Raw genomic sequence first — 18,301 nt, forward strand, 5'->3', positions numbered from 1 at the left:
TGTTTTGGCCAAATGGGCCAGGGTCTGTCTAGAAGACAGCCACATGCCTGAGCTCACCTCACGGATTTTGCGCCGCTTGCCAAACATGATCTTTTGGTAAAGGTACTTCTCCCGCTTTTTCATCATCATGATGGCCAGGCGCTTGGCCTCACTTTCTTCTTCCTGGGCCAGCCGCTGCTTGTCTTCCAGTTTCACAGTGCCGGCCACCACCTGGGGCTTCTGCGGAAACAATGTAGCTGCATGTGCCCTTGGTCTTTGGGGAACTGGGCTCCTTCCCAGATAGGGCTTTGTCCAGTGCTTCCCTCCCTACCTTCCCTTCCAGCCTCTGCTGCTCCAAGACCGACAGGTGCGCTTCCTCCTCCTTCTCTGAATCAGCGTCCACTTCTTCCTCATCCTCATTTTCCCCCACAACATCACCATCACCATCACCTTCGTTGTCATCATCTTCATCATCCTCATCCTCATCTTCGTCCTCTTCCTCTTTCAAGTCTCCTGCAGACAGTAGGTGAAGCGTCTGCATTCCAAAGGCAGAAGGATGCTCCCCCAATGGCCCCCAACAGCTCGCACAGCCCCAGTTGAGCTGCCTTCAAAGGAAACACGCTTGCTATCCATCAAACACTGGCAACCCTAGGCTGTTCTGCTCAGCTACTCCAAATGTCAACACCAGACTACCATTGCAAATGCTTGAAAGGCTAGAGGGCTTTCTGCTCCAGCTGTCCTCCTCTCTGGAGCCTGCCAACTCCATAGCCAAAGGAAATGGCCAGCTTGGGCATAGGAGCCAGGGCCACCAGAAGAGCCTGTCCATACTGCTATCCCTCCTTGTCCAGCTCACCTGGATCTTCTCCCCGCTGCAGAGCCAGTAGCTTCAGCTTCTCAGGGGGAATGTAATCTCCTTCCTTCTCAGATACGAAGGGTGAGAGGTGTGGGGGCAGCTGCACCCCAGGGAAGTACTCTGCCACAGGGAGGAGGAGCCGGGCATTCACACAGTCAAACACCCACTGGGGCTGGACGTAGTACCTGGTGCAGAGCGGCCAGCAAAGACAGGTCACAGGGGAACAACCAGAGGCACCAACCACCGCATCACCAGGGCCTAGCACTCCCCTCACCCCCACCCCCCACCCCACAGAGGTCACACGAGGGCTTTGAGAGTCTACCTGCCAATGATGGGGGTTTGCTGCCCAGGCCGGTCAACAATCTGGTGGGTGATGCAGGAGTCTGTGATGTCATAGGTGGCTCCGATACACAAAGACTTGTCCCAGGACACATCCCCACCAAAACTCCTACAGGTCCAGGGAAAACCTGTAAGCCTTTTAGGCATGAGCTGCATGCCCTGGAAGCTTCTCTGGACCTACTACTCACAAACCCACCCTTCAAGGAAGTGCCTCCTGTTTGGTTGGGGGACACCTGCACTCCTAGTCCAGTAGGGACTCAGCCAGTGACAGGAAGGACAGCAGCTCTCCCCTCAGTTGTGCTCTGAAGGTGTCTGCCTGAATGCTCTGCACACGGCTTTGAGCCGAGTGGAGACACCCTCATGATGTTACCATCAGGCCTCTAGGCTAAGATGGAGACTGGACTACTGTACCGCCCCAACTATAGGCTGGCTAAAGGCCTCTCTCTGCACCTGATGATAAAGGCCAATGCTTCACGGGGCACCTCTCGGTTCAGGAAGAATTTCAGGCCTTCGAAGAGTTTCTTTTGTTTTTCCTGTGCCTCCAGCTCTTTCCTGCGATCTTCCTCCTGTGCTGTCACCTCCTGCAGAGAAGGAGCCAAGCTTCACACCACCAGACCATCCAGCTCCACCAGAAGGAAGGGACTGGCAGCTTCCTTCTAGATCCCACAGATTCTAGGTGATGACCCGGCCCCCATCCTGTCCCATGCTGTGCACTGCCAGAAGGCAGCACACTGCTCACTCACCCCATCAGTAGGAAACTCATCGGCCTCAGCCTCCTCTATAGTAGGCACCACCACTCGGGCCAGACTGGCACTGAGCGCTGCTAGTTTCTGTAGGTGGGAAGCACAGCCTCATCTGGGTGTGGGGTAGGGTGGGGAGCAAAAACAGTTCCAGGCCACATCTGGGTCTGGGCGCTAAGGGTAAGTCATAAAACCACCCACTTACCTCCATAGAGCTCTCAGAATCCAATGCATATGTGTCCTCGCTGATCTTTGTCTCTGCCTGGGCTTGAACTTCTAGCTGGAAAGAAGGAAGAGGACAACTACAGCCCCGAGCCTCAATATGTGGCTAGAAGGGCTAGATCCAAGCTAGTGAGAAGGTGCTAGGGCTCTACCTTGGGTGGATAGTGAAGGTTGAGTGACTGGTAAAGGCGGAAGTTCACAAAACCCAGAAGAGTGGTATAGAACTCAGTGAAGGTGGCCATGACCCTGTAGTCCACATCTGTTGGATGCTGGGGGTATAAAGAGACACATCAGCAGTGTTAAGCACAGGGTTGGATGTAGGTGTTATGCACACAAACTCACAGGCCTCTCAAGTACAACACAGGCTCTGGATGCAGGACCCAAAGGCTATGAGTACATGGAGATCAGTGCCAGGTTCCCATATGATAAAGGGGAGTCAGGCTAGAGACAAGGGAATTAGTCCACAGTGCACCATTACAGCCGACCCTACCTCTTCCTGGCCCTGACTCTCCCACTCCTCCCTCAATTATCAGTGAGACCTAGACAGAACACACACCTTGTCTACCACCCACATCCCAGCACGTGCCTAAGATCTGCTTCAGGGCTTGCTGTGAGCACTAAGGCAGCCTTTCCAGAGCCCAGCAAGGCCTAGGTATATAGCTCATGGTCCATGGCCCAGAAGAGGTTACCCCAAGTCCCACTGCTGCATGCCCAAGCACTGGCTGCCCAGGGGAGGGGCACACGAGGGTCCTTGTTACAACTACCCTTTGCTGAGAGGAAGCAGTTGGCAGCAAGCTGGGAGGAAGGAGGCATGGGCAGCCCATGCCCCTCTCCCAGGGCCAGCTGTGTGGAGGCTGGCCCTCAGAGGGCCCTATTCAGCACCCTAAGGACACACAAAGAGCAGTCTGAGAAGCACGGGGTTTCGACATCAGAGTTAAGGAAAGACAGAAAGGGCCAAAGAAGAAGTTAGGCAGGAAGGAGGAGGGAGGAGCAGGGAAGGAAGGGCCATGCACCCTGGCTCCCCAAGCCTGCCTCAAGGAACTGGAAAAGGGACTGCTGAACTCCAAATCTACCTCTTGCCCACAGACATGGCAGGTTCCAGCCTCAGACACCCTCTGTAGCCTGGTGAGCTCAGAACCTCAGCTCACTCTGACAGCTGTTCTCTAGGCAAGGTACCAATTGCTGCTTAATGAGCAATCAGGGAGGGAGATCAAGTACAGCCACAGACAGACAATGCATGGTGCAAGCCTGGCTAGAAATGACCTTCTGGGGGATGGGAGCTAACAAGGCTTCCATGGAAAGCAAAACCAGACTCCTCTAAGCAGGGCCCTAGGAAGAATCCCAAGCACTTAAAAAGAAGCCAATAAAAGCCAGGCTATGTGCTAAGTGTCTTGCTTGTGCTCACTTCTCCAAAGTCACCCTATGTTCCAGGCTCTGGGGAAGATGGGGCAAAGAGGAGACAGGAGTGAAGCACTTTTGTTATGGTGTGTAAAATGACGGAGTGGGTCTGAGAGGAGAGGCTGGGCTCTGCCGCTTGATCCAGGTGGAAGTGTACAAAACACTGGGTATACTCAGCTCCCAGAGCTGTCCTCATTGCCCAGTCAACCACAAAGGTTGCTACCCCTTCAGTACCAGGTCCTTTCAAGACTTCTTTCCCCTGAAGTCCTCATGGCAAGGCTGAGAAATGGGAACAGGTTATTAACTGAGCCAGAAAGGCAAAGGAACATGTTCAAGATCACCTAGCACAGTGGTTCTCAATCTATGGGCTGCCTAAGACCACCTACAAACCAGTTATTTATATTATGATTCATAACAGCAACATTACAGCTATGAAGTGAAAACAAAAATAATTTTATGGTTGGGGGGTCACTACAACATGAAGCATTAGGAAGATTGAGAACCACCTCTCTAGCAGAAGTGCTGGAATGGAGCACGCTTAGTTATGATTAACCTATGGGTCAGAGTGTACATATGACACTGAGAATTCTGTGACTGATCTAACACTAGTGACTGACTGGGCTATGAAGCACATGCCCTACCCTGTCCCCTCATCCCCATCCCTGCATAGCAGCCAACAATCAGGAACCCAGCAAGGCCTAGACTCCAAAGACAGCACCCCTCCCACACCTTTCTAGGAACCAACTCAAGGCCCCCAGGAAAGGCACACTTACATCATGGGAGAAAGCATAGGGTGCAATCCATACGATGGGCTGCCCCAGCACCTCAGCCTGATAGTAAATGCCTTTGATGGACAGGAAGACCTGGGGGTGGGAGGCGACACAACAGTATGAAAACCAAGGGGTGACAGAGGAGGTCCAACAAGCTCCAGGATAGTCTCAGCTCACTTTGCGCAGGGCTCGGGCAGCGATGACGTAGTGCATGAACTCCACAATGAGCCGGCGACATAGCTGAATGGTCTGCACATGGCACTTGCCCGTCCGTGGGAAGGTGGAGAAGAGGAAGCACATTGACAGGGCATCATCGAGATCCCTCAGAGCATCAATAAATGTGGGGTACCTGTAAGTGGGGAGGGCAGCGCTTGTGAGCCCATTCTGTTGCACTCCAAGGGTCTCTAACCACTTTGCCCACCCTGGTAGCTACCCCAGAGGCCCTTAGCAATGTGCTTCCTTCTTCTCCACCTTCCCACGGACGGGCAAGTGCCATGTGCAGACCATTCAGCTATGTCGCCGGCTCATTGTGGAGTTCATGCACTACGTCATCGCTGCCCGAGCCCTGCGCAAAGTGAGCTGAGACTATCCTGGAGCTTGTTGGACCTCCTCTGTCACCCCTTGGTTTTCATACTGTTGTGTCGCCTCCCACCCCCAGGTCTTCCTGTCCATCAAAGGCATTTACTATCAGGCTGAGGTGCTGGGGCAGCCCATCGTATGGATTGCCCCCTATGCTTTCTCCCATGATGTAAGTGTGCCTTTCCTGGGGGCCTTGAGTTGGTTCCTAGAAAGGTGTGGGAGGGGTGCTGTCTTTGGAGTCTAGGCCTTGCTGGGTTCCTGATTGTTGGCTGCTATGCAGGGATGGGGATGAGGGGACAGGGGTAGGGCATGTGCTTCATAGCCCAGTCAGTCACTAGTGTTAGATCAGTCACAGAATTCTCAGTGTCATATGTACACTCTGACCCATAGGTTAATCATAACTAAGCGTGCTCCATTCCAGCACTTCTGCTAGAGAGGTGGTTCTCAATCTTCCTAATGCTTCATGTTGTAGTGACCCCCCAACCATAAAATTATTTTTGTTTTCACTTCATAGCTGTAATGTTGCTGTTATGAATCATAATATAAATAACTGGTTTGTAGGTGGTCTTAGGCAGCCCATAGATTGAGAACCACTGTGCTAGGTGATCTTGAACATGTTCCTTCGCCTTTCTGGCTCAGTTAATAACCTGTTCCCATTTCTCAGCCTTGCCATGAGGACTTCAGGGGAAAGAAGTCTTGAAAGGACCTGGTACTGAAGGGGTAGCAACCTTTGTGGTTGACTGGGCAATGAGGACAGCTCTGGGAGCTGAGTATACCCAGTGTTTTGTACACTTCCACCTGGATCAAGCGGCAGAGCCCAGCCTCTCCTCTCAGACCCACTCCGTCATTTTACACACCATAACAAAAGTGCTTCACTCCTGTCTCCTCTTTGCCCCATCTTCCCCATAGCCTGGAACATAGGGTGACTTTGGAGAAGTGAGCACAAGCAAGACACTTAGCACATAGCCTGGCTTTTATTGGCTTCTTTTTAAGTGCTTGGGATTCTTCCTAGGGCCCTGCTTAGAGGAGTCTGGTTTTGCTTTCCATGGAAGCCTTGTTAGCTCCCATCCCCCAGAAGGTCATTTCTAGCCAGGCTTGCACCATGCATTGTCTGTCTGTGGCTGTACTTGATCTCCCTCCCTGATTGCTCATTAAGCAGCAATTGGTACCTTGCCTAGAGAACAGCTGTCAGAGTGAGCTGAGGTTCTGAGCTCACCAGGCTACAGAGGGTGTCTGAGGCTGGAACCTGCCATGTCTGTGGGCAAGTGGTAGATTTGGAGTTCAGCAGTCCCTTTTCCAGTTCCTTGAGGCAGGCTTGGGGAGGCAGGGTGCATGGCCCTTCCTTCCCTGCTCCTCCCTCCTCCTTCCTGCCTAACTTCTTCTTTGGCCCTTTCTGTCTTTCCTTAACTCTGATGTCGAAACCCCGTGCTTCTCAGACTGCTCTTTGTGTGTCCTTAGGGTGCTGAATAGGGCCCTCTGAGGGCCAGCCTCCACACAGCTGGCCCCGGGAGAGGGGCATGGGCTGCCCATGCCTCCTTCCTCCCAGCTTGCTGCCAACTGCTTCCTCTCAGCAAAGGGTAGTTGTAACAAGGACCCTCGTGTGCCCCTCCCCTGGGCAGCCAGTGCTTGGGCATGCAGCAGTGGGACTTGGGGTAACCTCTTCTGGGCCATGGACCATGAGCTATATACCTAGGCCTTGCTGGGCTCTGGAAAGGCTGCCTTAGTGCTCACAGCAGCCCTGAAGCAGATCTTAGGCACGTGCTGGGATGTGGGTGGTAGACAAGGTGTGTGTTCTGTCTAGGTCTCACTGATAATTGAGGGAGGAGTGGGAGAGTCAGGGCCAGGAAGAGGTAGGGTCGGCTGTAATGGTGCACTGTGGACTAATTCCCTTGTCTCTAGCCTGACTCCCCTTTATCATATGGGATCCTGGCACTGATCTCCATGTACTCATAGCCTTTGGGTCCTGCATCCAGAGCCTGTGTTGTACTTGAGATGCCTGTGAGTTTGTGTGCATAACACCTACATCCAACCCTGTGCTTAACACTGCTGATGTGTCTCTTTATACCCCCAGCATCCAACAGATGTGGACTACAGGGTCATGGCCACCTTCACTGAGTTCTATACCACTCTTCTGGGTTTTGTGAACTTCCGCCTTTACCAGTCACTCAACCTTCACTATCCACCCAAGGTAGAGCCCTAGCACCTTCTCACTAGCTTGGATCTAGCCCTTCTAGCCACATATTGAGGCTCGGGGCTGTAGTTGTCCTCTTCCTTCTTTCCAGCTAGAAGTTCAAGCCCAGGCAGAGACAAAGATCAGCGAGGACACATATGCATTGGATTCTGAGAGCTCTATGGAGGTAAGTGGGTGGTTTTATGACTTACCCTTAGCGCCCAGACCCAGATGTGGCCTGGAACTGTTTTTGCTCCCCACCCTACCCCACACCCAGATGAGGCTGTGCTTCCCACCTACAGAAACTAGCAGCGCTCAGTGCCAGTCTGGCCCGAGTGGTGGTGCCTAATATAGAGGAGGCTGAGGCCGATGAGTTTCCTACTGATGGGGTGAGTGAGCAGTGTGCTGCCTTCTGGCAGTGCACAGCATGGGACAGGATGGGGGCCGGGTCATCACCTAGAATCTGTGGGATCTAGAAGGAAGCTGCCAGTCCCTTCCTTCTGGTGGAGCTGGATGGTCTGGTGGTGTGAAGCTTGGCTCCTTCTCTGCAGGAGGTGACAGCACAGGAGGAAGATCGCAGGAAAGAGCTGGAGGCACAGGAAAAACAAAAGAAACTCTTCGAAGGCCTGAAATTCTTCCTGAACCGAGAGGTGCCCCGTGAAGCATTGGCCTTTATCATCAGGTGCAGAGAGAGGCCTTTAGCCAGCCTATAGTTGGGGCGGTACAGTAGTCCAGTCTCCATCTTAGCCTAGAGGCCTGATGGTAACATCATGAGGGTGTCTCCACTCGGCTCAAAGCCGTGTGCAGAGCATTCAGGCAGACACCTTCAGAGCACAACTGAGGGGAGAGCTGCTGTCCTTCCTGTCACTGGCTGAGTCCCTACTGGACTAGGAGTGCAGGTGTCCCCCAACCAAACAGGAGGCACTTCCTTGAAGGGTGGGTTTGTGAGTAGTAGGTCCAGAGAAGCTTCCAGGGCATGCAGCTCATGCCTAAAAGGCTTACAGGTTTTCCCTGGACCTGTAGGAGTTTTGGTGGGGATGTGTCCTGGGACAAGTCTTTGTGTATCGGAGCCACCTATGACATCACAGACTCCTGCATCACCCACCAGATTGTTGACCGGCCTGGGCAGCAAACCCCCATCATTGGCAGGTAGACTCTCAAAGCCCTCGTGTGACCTCTGTGGGGTGGGGGGGTGGGGGTGAGGGGAGTGCTAGGCCCTGGTGATGCGGTGGTTGGTGCCTCTGGTTGTTCCCCTGTGACCTGTCTTTGCTGGCCGCTCTGCACCAGGTACTACGTCCAGCCCCAGTGGGTGTTTGACTGTGTGAATGCCCGGCTCCTCCTCCCTGTGGCAGAGTACTTCCCTGGGGTGCAGCTGCCCCCACACCTCTCACCCTTCGTATCTGAGAAGGAAGGAGATTACATTCCCCCTGAGAAGCTGAAGCTACTGGCTCTGCAGCGGGGAGAAGATCCAGGTGAGCTGGACAAGGAGGGATAGCAGTATGGACAGGCTCTTCTGGTGGCCCTGGCTCCTATGCCCAAGCTGGCCATTTCCTTTGGCTATGGAGTTGGCAGGCTCCAGAGAGGAGGACAGCTGGAGCAGAAAGCCCTCTAGCCTTTCAAGCATTTGCAATGGTAGTCTGGTGTTGACATTTGGAGTAGCTGAGCAGAACAGCCTAGGGTTGCCAGTGTTTGATGGATAGCAAGCGTGTTTCCTTTGAAGGCAGCTCAACTGGGGCTGTGCGAGCTGTTGGGGGCCATTGGGGGAGCATCCTTCTGCCTTTGGAATGCAGACGCTTCACCTACTGTCTGCAGGAGACTTGAAAGAGGAAGAGGACGAAGATGAGGATGAGGATGATGAAGATGATGACAACGAAGGTGATGGTGATGGTGATGTTGTGGGGGAAAATGAGGATGAGGAAGAAGTGGACGCTGATTCAGAGAAGGAGGAGGAAGCGCACCTGTCGGTCTTGGAGCAGCAGAGGCTGGAAGGGAAGGTAGGGAGGGAAGCACTGGACAAAGCCCTATTTGGGAAGGAGCCCAGTTCCCCAAACACCAAGGGCACATGCAGCTACATTGTTTCCGCAGAAGCCCAAGGTGGTGGCCGGCACTGTGAAACTGGAAGACAAGCAGCGGCTGGCCCAGGAGGAAGAAAGTGAGGCCAAGCGCCTGGCCATCATGATGATGAAAAAGCGGGAGAAGTACCTTTACCAAAAGATCATGTTTGGCAAGCGGCGCAAAATCCGTGAGGTGAGCTCAGGCATGTGGCTGTCTTCTAGACAGACCCTGGCCCATTTGGCCAAAACTTGCCGCCTTTGGAGTTCTTTTGGTTTGGTTTGGATTTACACAGCTGGGAATAGAAACCAAGGCCTCACGCTAGAGAGTCCCGACCACTAAGGAACCTAACTAGTCCCCCATGCCTACCCATAGCTGTCCTAATGATGGGGTAGCCCAGCAGACTTGGGAAGTCCTTCAGCTCTGTGTGCTTGTTCACAAAGCTACCCGTGCTTGTTCAGCGTGTGTCAGCTGGGAGTTCACTTGAAGTGGCTGGCAGCCTTGCCTGGGGGTTGAGCAAGGGGACCAGATTCTTCTTACCTAGCAGTAGCATGGTAGCTCCTCAGGTCTTTCCATGACATTGTACAGTGTGACCTGTTCCCTGTTGATTGACGGTCATGCTCAGGAAACAGAGATCAAACCCTGCCCACCTCTGAATGGTTCTTAGGAGCATTACCTGTGGTCCAGGAGGGAGTCTCCTCCTTGTGCCCTCTCTGCCAGCTCCCAGTAAAGGTTTGAATGGTGTTCGTCTTTCCCTCAGAGGAGCTCGGGGAAGAGCCAGCCTAGATTCTGCAAGCTGGAGATTTGTGAACCATAAAATGAGCTATATGGGCAATAGTGGGGTTCTTTTCTTTCATCCTGAGGTACAAGTCGGGGGTCTTTGGTTATTTGTTTGTTACCTTTTCTAGAAGCTCTGCTAGTAATGGGTAGCTGTAGTAAGGGAAGAGATCCCTCCTTGCTTTCCTCCATTCTCTCCTGAGTTCCTCCTTTCTTCTCACAGGCCAACAAGCTGGCAGAGAAAAGGAAAGCCCATGATGACACTGGGAGGTCTGAGAAAAAAGCCAAGAGGACAAGGCCTGTATGAGCACCAGCTACCTCTCCCTGGGAGTTGGACATGGCAGAAGCAAGCTAGTGCAACTCACGAGTACCAGCCCAACACCCTCATACTTTTGGTGGTGTGTGACCAGCCCTAGCCTCCTGTGAAGTTCATGCTGGTGTCTGGACAAAGAGGCCTCTACCCAGCCCAATTCTTACTCCAGGAGTCTGACAAACATCCTCATTTTGCTTTGCTTTCCACAGCCTCCTACACTGCTGTGCCCGTAATTCTCAGGATGCTGTCTTGGAATAAGGGTGGGGAGCTCTTATTAAATGGCTGGACTTTTACAGTCAATTGGATTCTGTGTTCTGAAGTCTACCTGGGGTTGGAAAGGAGTCTGTCACCTGGACAAACCCAGATGGGTCCAGTGATGCTAGGAAGAACATAGGTTCTGGGCGTGGGTTTCACCTTCACCCAGGCCTGGTTCCTGTTTCACAGCTCAGGTGATTCTCTGAACCTGCTTCCTCAAGTCAGGGTCTGACATTCTGGAACCTTCCTACAAGCAGTGTGCTGAAGGTTCACTTGTCCAGGTATGGGCTATAAACGTCTCCTAGCTTCTATCACTTCCTGCTGGAGCTCATCAGAAGGTGAAAGATGTTTTAGGATTTCTGTTGTTGTGGTAAAAAAATCATGACTAAAAGCAAGCTTGGGAGAAAAAGGTTTATTTGGCTTACACTTCCATATTGCTGTTCATTATTGAAGAAAGTCAGGACAGGAACTCAAACAGGATGGGAACCTGGAGGCCCGAGCTGATGCAGAGGTCATGGTGGGCTGCTGCTTACTGACTTGTTCCTCATGACTTGCTGAGCCCACCCTAGAAAACCCAAACCTACCAGCCCGGGGATGGCACTACCCTCCATGGGCTGGGCCCTCCTTCATTTGTCACTGATTGAGAAAATGCCTTACAGCTTGATCTTATAGCGAGCGGCATTTCCTCAGCTGAGGCTCCTACCTCTCTGATGACTTAAGTTGACACACAAAACCAGCCAGTACAACGGACTCCTTGTCGACTTGACATACAAACACATCATTATTAAGCCACAACCCTTCCTTTCTTTTTCATCCCCAAGATCTCACATTAAAAACATAAATAAAAGCCCCACAGTCTTTACCAATTCAAACACATTGAAATTTCAGTCCCTTGAAAATAGCCAATCTGTGGGTTCCAGTAAAAAACTTTAAAGAAGAAGAAGAAGAAAAAGTATCTGGGCACAATCAAAGCAAAACCAAATTCCAACCATCTAATGACTGGGATCCACTCATGATCGGGACTCCTCCAGAGTGCTTGGGTCGATTCTTCAGCTCCACCCTCTGCAGCACACTGCTAGTCTTCTGAGCTCTGGCTAGTTCCACTCCACTGCTGCAGCTGTTAGTGGTGGTCATCTTATGGTACTAGCATCTCCAAAACTGCTGGGTGCCCTGGCTGCAACTGGGCTGAACTTTGGCCTCCCATAGGCTCTCTTCCTGGTACCAAACTTCAACTTCTTTGTCTGACCCCTTCAGTCCTGGATCTTCGACTGCTGGTGAGGCTTCACCTTCAATGTCCTCTCACAACGCCAAGCCTCATTTGCTCTCCATGGCCCCTTCCTTCATGCTTTCAAAACCACTACCACCTGGGTGACTCTTACATATGACCAAGTTCAGCTGCCAACATGAGATACAACTGTGGCCACCTCTGGAACACAGCTTCTTTGGGCTCTCAGGAAGTATTTCCGGAAGATTTCACCCGTGATGCTGTTCGATGGCCTTTTTGTTTGGTTTTGGTTTTTGTTTTTTCAAGGCAGGGTTTCTCTGTGTAGACCTAGCTGTCCTAGAACTCACAGGGATTAACCTGCCTTTGCCTTCTGAGTGCTAGGTCTAAAGGTGTGTGCCATGACCACCCAGCTCTAGTCTTCTGAGTCATTAGCAATAATTTTTAGCTCCAGCTAACCAGAATCAATTGTGCCTGGAGTGCAAAGGTTTCTCTTCAGTGGTGCTGATCCTTAGTTATATTCATGGCTGACTCTTCAGCTCCAGCTGATCAGAATGAGAGAATCTCAATTCAAAATAGCAAATAGCCCTGATAGAGTCTGTCTTAGGGTCTCTACTGCTCTGAAGTGACACCATGACCACAGCAACTCTTACAAGGGAAAACATAATTAAATATGGCAGCTTAAAGTTCAGAGGTTCAGTCCAGTATCATGGCAGGGAATATGGCAGCATGCAGGCAGACAGGTGCTGGAGAAGGAGTTTAGAGGAGATGGAGTTACATCTGATCCTTTAGGCAACAGGAAGTGTTCTATTTCGCTGGGCATGGCTTGAGCATATATGAGCCCTCAACGCCCCCCTCTAGAGTGACATACTTCCTACAACAAGGCCACATCTCCTAATAGTGCCGCTCCCTTTGGGGGCCGTTTTCTTTGAAGCCACCACATTCCACTCCCTGGTCCTCAAAGGCTTGTAGCCATATTGTAATGCAAGAATGCATTCAGTCCAACTTTGAAAGTCCCCATTGTCTTGTTTAACAGTTTCAAGCTTACAAGTCTAAAGTTCAAAGTCTCTTATGAGATTCATGCAATCTCTTAATTGTAATCCCTTGTAAAATCAAAATAAAAAAGCAGATTAAATACTTCCAACATATAATGGTACAGGATATGTTACCATTCTAAAACATAAGGAAGGGAGCATAGTGAGGAAATACTGGACCCAAGCAAGACTGAAAATCAGCTGGGCAAACTCCAAACTTTGCAGCTCCGTGTCTGATGTCAAAAGTGCCCTTCAGAAAACCAGCTCCTTTCAGCTTTGTTAACTGTAACACACTTTCCTCTTTTGGGCTGGTTCCACTCCCTGTTAGTAGCTCTCCTAGGCAGGTATCCCACAGCTCTGATGTCTCCAACATCTTGAGGTCTCCAAGGCAATCCAGACTTCACAGTTTCACACAAAGGCCTCTTTAGGTCTCCATGCAGGGACATCCCTGATGCATGCCTGACTTCAGTGGGTTTCCTTAGTCTCTGATGCAAATTCCATCACCCCTTTCTTCTATCCTTAACTCCAGAACAACATGACCAAAGCTACCAAGTAGTGCTGCTTATTGGGGCTGGAACATGGCCCCCTTGTTCAGTTACATCTTCACCAACTTTCTGCTTTTGATGGTTTCCTTCCCTGCCTAAGCTTGTCTGTCCTGAAACTGGATCTGTAGACCAGGCTAACCTCAAACTCAGAGATCTGCCAGCCACTGCCTTCCAAGTACATTACCACACCTGCTTTAAGCTTTCCAGTAATTCCTTTTCACAAGTTGGAAACTTAGCTGGATGTGATCTTGCCCTGAGGCCACCACTACCGTTATTCCATTTCTTATGTATTTACTACTTGAACACAGAATTTAGCTCCATTCCACTTCCTGGTGTCCCTTTTCTCCTCAATCTGTACATTTTGTATTTTACCTTGCTCAGCGTGCTCCTTTTCATTATAAGTCTTTATAAGCATGAGCACTAGCAACCACACAACAGAGTATATACTAGGTTGTTTTGAGATTTCCTCTACCAGTGGAATTAATTAATCCAAATGTCTTCACTTTAGCCTCAGGCAGACTTTCAGGCAAGGGCAAAAAAGCAGCCACTTTCTTCACCAAAATACCACAAGACCCATCTCTAAGCCACATACTAACATTCTTCTCTTGAAACCTCTTGATCCAGGCACCCACAGTCCAAATCACACTCAACACCACTGTCTTCCATGCTCCTACTAGGATGGCCTATTAAGCAACACTTAAAGTGCTCAACTTCAGGGGCTGGAGAGATGACTCAGTGGTTAAGAGCACAGACTGCTCATTCAGAGGACCCAGGTTCAATTCTCAGCACCCACATGGTAGCTCACAACCATCAATAGCTCCAGGTCTAGGGGACCTAACACCCTCACACAGACATACATGCAGGCAAAACCAATGCACATAAAATGAAAATAAATATGTTTAAAGTACTGAATGAAATGAAGTGCTCAACTGCTTTCTAACCCACAGTCCCAAGGTCCATATTCCTTCAAACAAAAGCATGGCAAGGCCTGTTTGGCTGGAACCTCAAGTTCACTCCTGCTTGATCCAGAAAGCCTCATTCCTTTCTCTCCAAACTCCACCCTCTCAGAGACTCTCCAAGAAAGAAAAGGGCCAAAAAGCTCATTTTCATATTCTTGGTGGCTGCAGAAGCTTCTTCACTGAAGTTGCCAGCAGCCTAAGTCCCTACCTAAAGTGCTCAGGTTTTGACTATACTTGGGCACAAATCCATCTTGTGGTGAACACATCATCACCCCTTGCCTACAGGCTATATATAAGCTCCCTGCTTTAGGTTTGGGTGTGTGACTTCTTCCTTGATCTCTAGAGGTGGGAATTGCTTTGTTAAAATAAACGTTTTGGTGGGGGCGGGTAGGGGAGGACGGGTGGGAGAAGGGAACTGGGATTGTCATGTAAAACAATCCTGTTTCTAATTCAAATAAAAAAGTTGGGAAAAAAACGTGTTCTTTTACTCTTTCAATTCAGCTTGATCTGGCTTACTTTGTCAGAGAAGAAACCCATTATCTACTTACAGAAAACCTATTAAAGCCTATCATAGCTACACCCCAGTCCCTAGTACCAACTTCTATCTTAGGGTTTCTATTACTATGAAGAGACACCATAACCACAGCAACTCTTATAAAAGAAAACATTTAATTGGGCAGCTTACAGTTCAGAGGTTTAGTCCATTATCATCCTGGTGGCATGCAGACAGACATAGCGCTGGAGAAGGAGCTACATCTGATCCTGCAGGCAACAGGAAGTAGTCTGCCTCACTGTGTGTGGCTTGAGCATATTTGAGACATCAAAGCCCACCTCCACAGTGACACACTTCCTCCAACAAGGCCACACCTCCTAATGGCTCCCTTTGGGGACCATTTTTTTTCAAATCACCAGAGTCTTTAAATTTCCCTCTAAAACTTCTCAAGGCAGGCCTCCATCTGCACTGCTCTCAACATTTGTTGTTGTTTTGAAACAGGGTTTCTCTATGAAACAGTCCTGGATTGTCCTGAAACTCACTCTGTAGACCAGGCTGGTCTTGAACTCACAGAAATCTGCCTGCCTCTGCCTCCCAAGTGCTAGGATTAAAGGTATGTTCTACCACCACCTAACTTGTTCCAGCTTTATCCTTGAAGCTCCTCAAGAACTTTCCACTGAGCTCTCAACACTCAATGGATTTTCTAGTCTAAAATTCCATAGTCCTCCCCAAAACATGGTCAGGTCTTTCATAGCAATACTCCATGTTGGCACCAACTTTTCTTAAGAGTTTCTATTGCTGCGATGAAACACCATGACCAAAAAAAGTTGGGGAGAAAAGGGTTTATTTGGCTCACACTTCCATATTGCTGTTCATTATTGAAGGAAGTCAGGACAGGAACTCAAAAAGGATGGGAACCTGGAGGCCCGAGTTGATGCAGAGGCCATAGAGGGGTGCTGCTTACTGGCTTACTTCCCATGGCTTGCTCAACCCACCTTCTTAGATAACCCAGAACCATGAGCCCAGGGATGGCACTACCCACTATGGACTGACCTTCCCATATTGATCACTAATTGGGAAATGTAAGGGGCTGTGGGCCCAAAACTATGCGGCTTAAAGCCCACCTTTGTAAGACTTTTAATGACCTTTAAGTTTGCGGCTTAAAGCCAGCTCCGTGAGCCTCCTGTAACCTGTAATTAGATACGGTTTGGCCAAGCGGAACTGCTAACTGCTTCTGTTCCAAGAAAGGGTCTGGAGCTTTTCTGTTCGCTGTTCCAAGAAAGACCACTTGATGTTCCCGCTGACAAGAAGAATGTTCCAGTCCCAGCAAATACCTGATGTTCCTTCTATTATTCCCCCCAATTCTATTGTTGCAGGGCTATTTAAGCCCACTCTAAGCCCCAGTAAATCGAGACCTTGACATTGCACAGACGGACTCTTGTCCTTTCTTGTGCCGCTTGGTCTCCTTTCTCTCGAGCCCCCATTGACCCCCTTAGGTGATAACTCCTCGAGACCCACAAATAACCTGGCCTGCTGGACGGGTCAAGTGGCGCCCACCGTGGGGCTCTTGGTACGGTGGTTGCCGGACAGCACCAAGAGAAGAAGAGACTAGTCGACCCAAAGTGGAGACGCCCTGCACCGCTCATGCACCTGTCTGTCTCGAGGTAAGTACTGCTGTCTCATTATAGTCATGGGCAATACAGCCTCTAAGGAGGCCCTCTTTATCAGAGAAGTAAAGAGCAGTCTAAGGGAGAGAGGAATAAGAGTTAAAAAGAAAGATAAAAAGGAGTAAGAATTAAAAAGGAGAAGATAAAAAGAAATAAGAGTTAAAAAGAAAGATTTAGTCTATTTTTTCTGTTTTATTAATAAAGCTTGTCTATGTTTGATTTTAATGGGACCAGACATAGCTCCCCAGACCTGGGAAAAGGTTGGGAGAGATTTAGGTAAGATGTATGAGTTAAACCCCCCAAAAATAAATGTTCCTGAAGTTATTCTTAATTATTGGGCTCTTCTCAGGGACGTCATTTAGAGCCCTGAACTCGTTGGTGAGAGGTCTCGCCTCTTGCTGACTGTTAAAGACTTCCTTCAGACGTCATGACCATTGTCATGTACAGAAGCTAATGACTGACCTTCCCCCATTCCCTCAGCCTGTGCTCTCACCCTCCCCGGGGCTCTGCATACTTGCAAGCCACGGAGGACTCCCTAGTCTGCTCATTGCTGGCAGCATTACTTAGAGGCGGTCAAGCTTGAGGGCTGCAACTTACAGCCTTGGAAGATGCCGCCATGGTTGATGGCTAATTAATGTATATAAATGCTATTGATACAGCCAGACAGAAACTGTTTTTGAGACTTATAGAAAAGAAAAGGCAACATATTTAAGCTTAGAATTGTTCAAATTTTGGATGCTCATATTTCAATGATTGACTACAAGCTACTATGTTAAAAATTTCAATTAGGGATTTTTCTTTTCTACAAGCTGATCATAACCTAGGCAAAAGGAGAAATGTGAGACGTATGCAAGTTATAAATGAACGGTGTGGCCACACCTGGATGCATGATGTGATTATGAATTTATAAATACAGATGAATGGAAATGCCTAAATTGCCTTGGATATGATTAGAGATATTTACATTGCCTTGGATATTGTTTAAAAAATATCAAAATCACCTTAATAGAGTCAAAAAGAGCATCCAGTTAATGAGTCAATGTCTTAACAGGAAAAATTTTGCTTTGAGCCCTAGGAGATAGTCAATTAAAAAGTTAGCAAAAGTTTATAGCATTAGCTTGGAGATATGAGGAATCTATGATACTATAAAATTTGGCAGATGAGAGGATAGAGATCTTACTAAAATTTTATGGTTGAAAAAGGACATCTAGAAAATAAGGGTTGATGCATGATTTTGAGAAGGATTTATGAGAAGCCTCAAAAAAGAGCCAACCTGTTAGATTCACAGCTTGGCAGGTCAGCTAACATGCAAGTGAGGTCTTATCAGCTTGTCAGCCTCAAATATTAGATTAGAAAAGGCTACTCAAAAACTCTAAATAAATCTAGAGAACTGTTAAAGACATATGTTATATTCTAAGGAAATTAGGGCTTAATAGATAATAATTAGAAAAGATAGTTTAAAAATCTTTTAAATGAGTTTTTTAGAAATTGTTATAAAATATTCATTGGTTAAGTATTTTTTTGGACTCTAATGATGATTTAAATCCTTTAAGTAAAATTCTATAAGGAGATAATCATCCAGATATACCTAAACAACTAACTAGAAAGACAAGTTCATATCTCTCACTCCCTGATGGGGATGCTGGAGAGACAACAATTCATGTTACTCTATGCTGCCCTAAAAGAGGAGTGCTGTTTCTATGTTAACCATTCTGGAGTTATTAGGGATTCCATGGCCAACCTCAGAGAAAGACTCAACCATCAATGAAAGGAACGGGAGTCCCAACAAGGCTGGTTTAAAGGAATCCCCACCCTCTTAGGACTCCTACTTATTCTTTTACTGCTGCTTATTTTGGGGCTATACATTCTTAATCACCTGCTCCGATTTATTAAAGAATGTTTATCCATAACCCAAGCCCTAGTTCTTAATCAGA

At 48.9% G+C, this 18,301-nt stretch overlaps 2 protein-coding genes across 2 annotated transcripts in view; one reads left to right on the forward strand and one right to left on the reverse strand.

The window, feature by feature from the left end:
* The window catches only part of LOC103163467 (pescadillo homolog), a 9,627-nt gene extending 4,958 nt beyond the window's left edge, over nt 1–4,669 (reverse strand). The window contains 10 exon segments of the mRNA XM_035453724.1: nt 19–219; nt 311–492; nt 833–1,017; nt 1,155–1,280; nt 1,622–1,752; nt 1,915–2,001; nt 2,117–2,191; nt 2,286–2,402; nt 4,305–4,394; nt 4,479–4,669. Coding sequence (XP_035309615.1) covers nt 19–219; nt 311–492; nt 833–1,017; nt 1,155–1,280; nt 1,622–1,752; nt 1,915–2,001; nt 2,117–2,191; nt 2,286–2,402; nt 4,305–4,394; nt 4,479–4,601 — 1,317 coding nt within the window. The 5' untranslated portion in view covers nt 4,602–4,669.
* An 82-nt stretch (nt 4,670–4,751) lies between these two features.
* On the forward strand, nt 4,752–10,497 carry LOC118237652 (pescadillo homolog). Its single transcript, XM_027433867.2, is given in 12 exon segments — nt 4,752–4,763; nt 4,765–4,875; nt 4,960–5,049; nt 6,952–7,068; nt 7,163–7,237; nt 7,353–7,439; nt 7,602–7,732; nt 8,074–8,199; nt 8,338–8,522; nt 8,863–9,044; nt 9,136–9,297; nt 10,103–10,497. Coding segments are annotated over 12 exon segments (1,362 nt in total). The 3' UTR covers nt 10,187–10,497.
* The last annotated feature ends 7,804 nt before the right edge of the window (nt 10,498–18,301 follow it).

The sequence above is a fragment of the Cricetulus griseus genome, unplaced genomic scaffold (genome assembly GCF_003668045.3).
Source record: "Cricetulus griseus strain 17A/GY unplaced genomic scaffold, alternate assembly CriGri-PICRH-1.0 unplaced_scaffold_141, whole genome shotgun sequence".
NCBI lineage: Eukaryota > Metazoa > Chordata > Mammalia > Rodentia > Cricetidae > Cricetulus > Cricetulus griseus.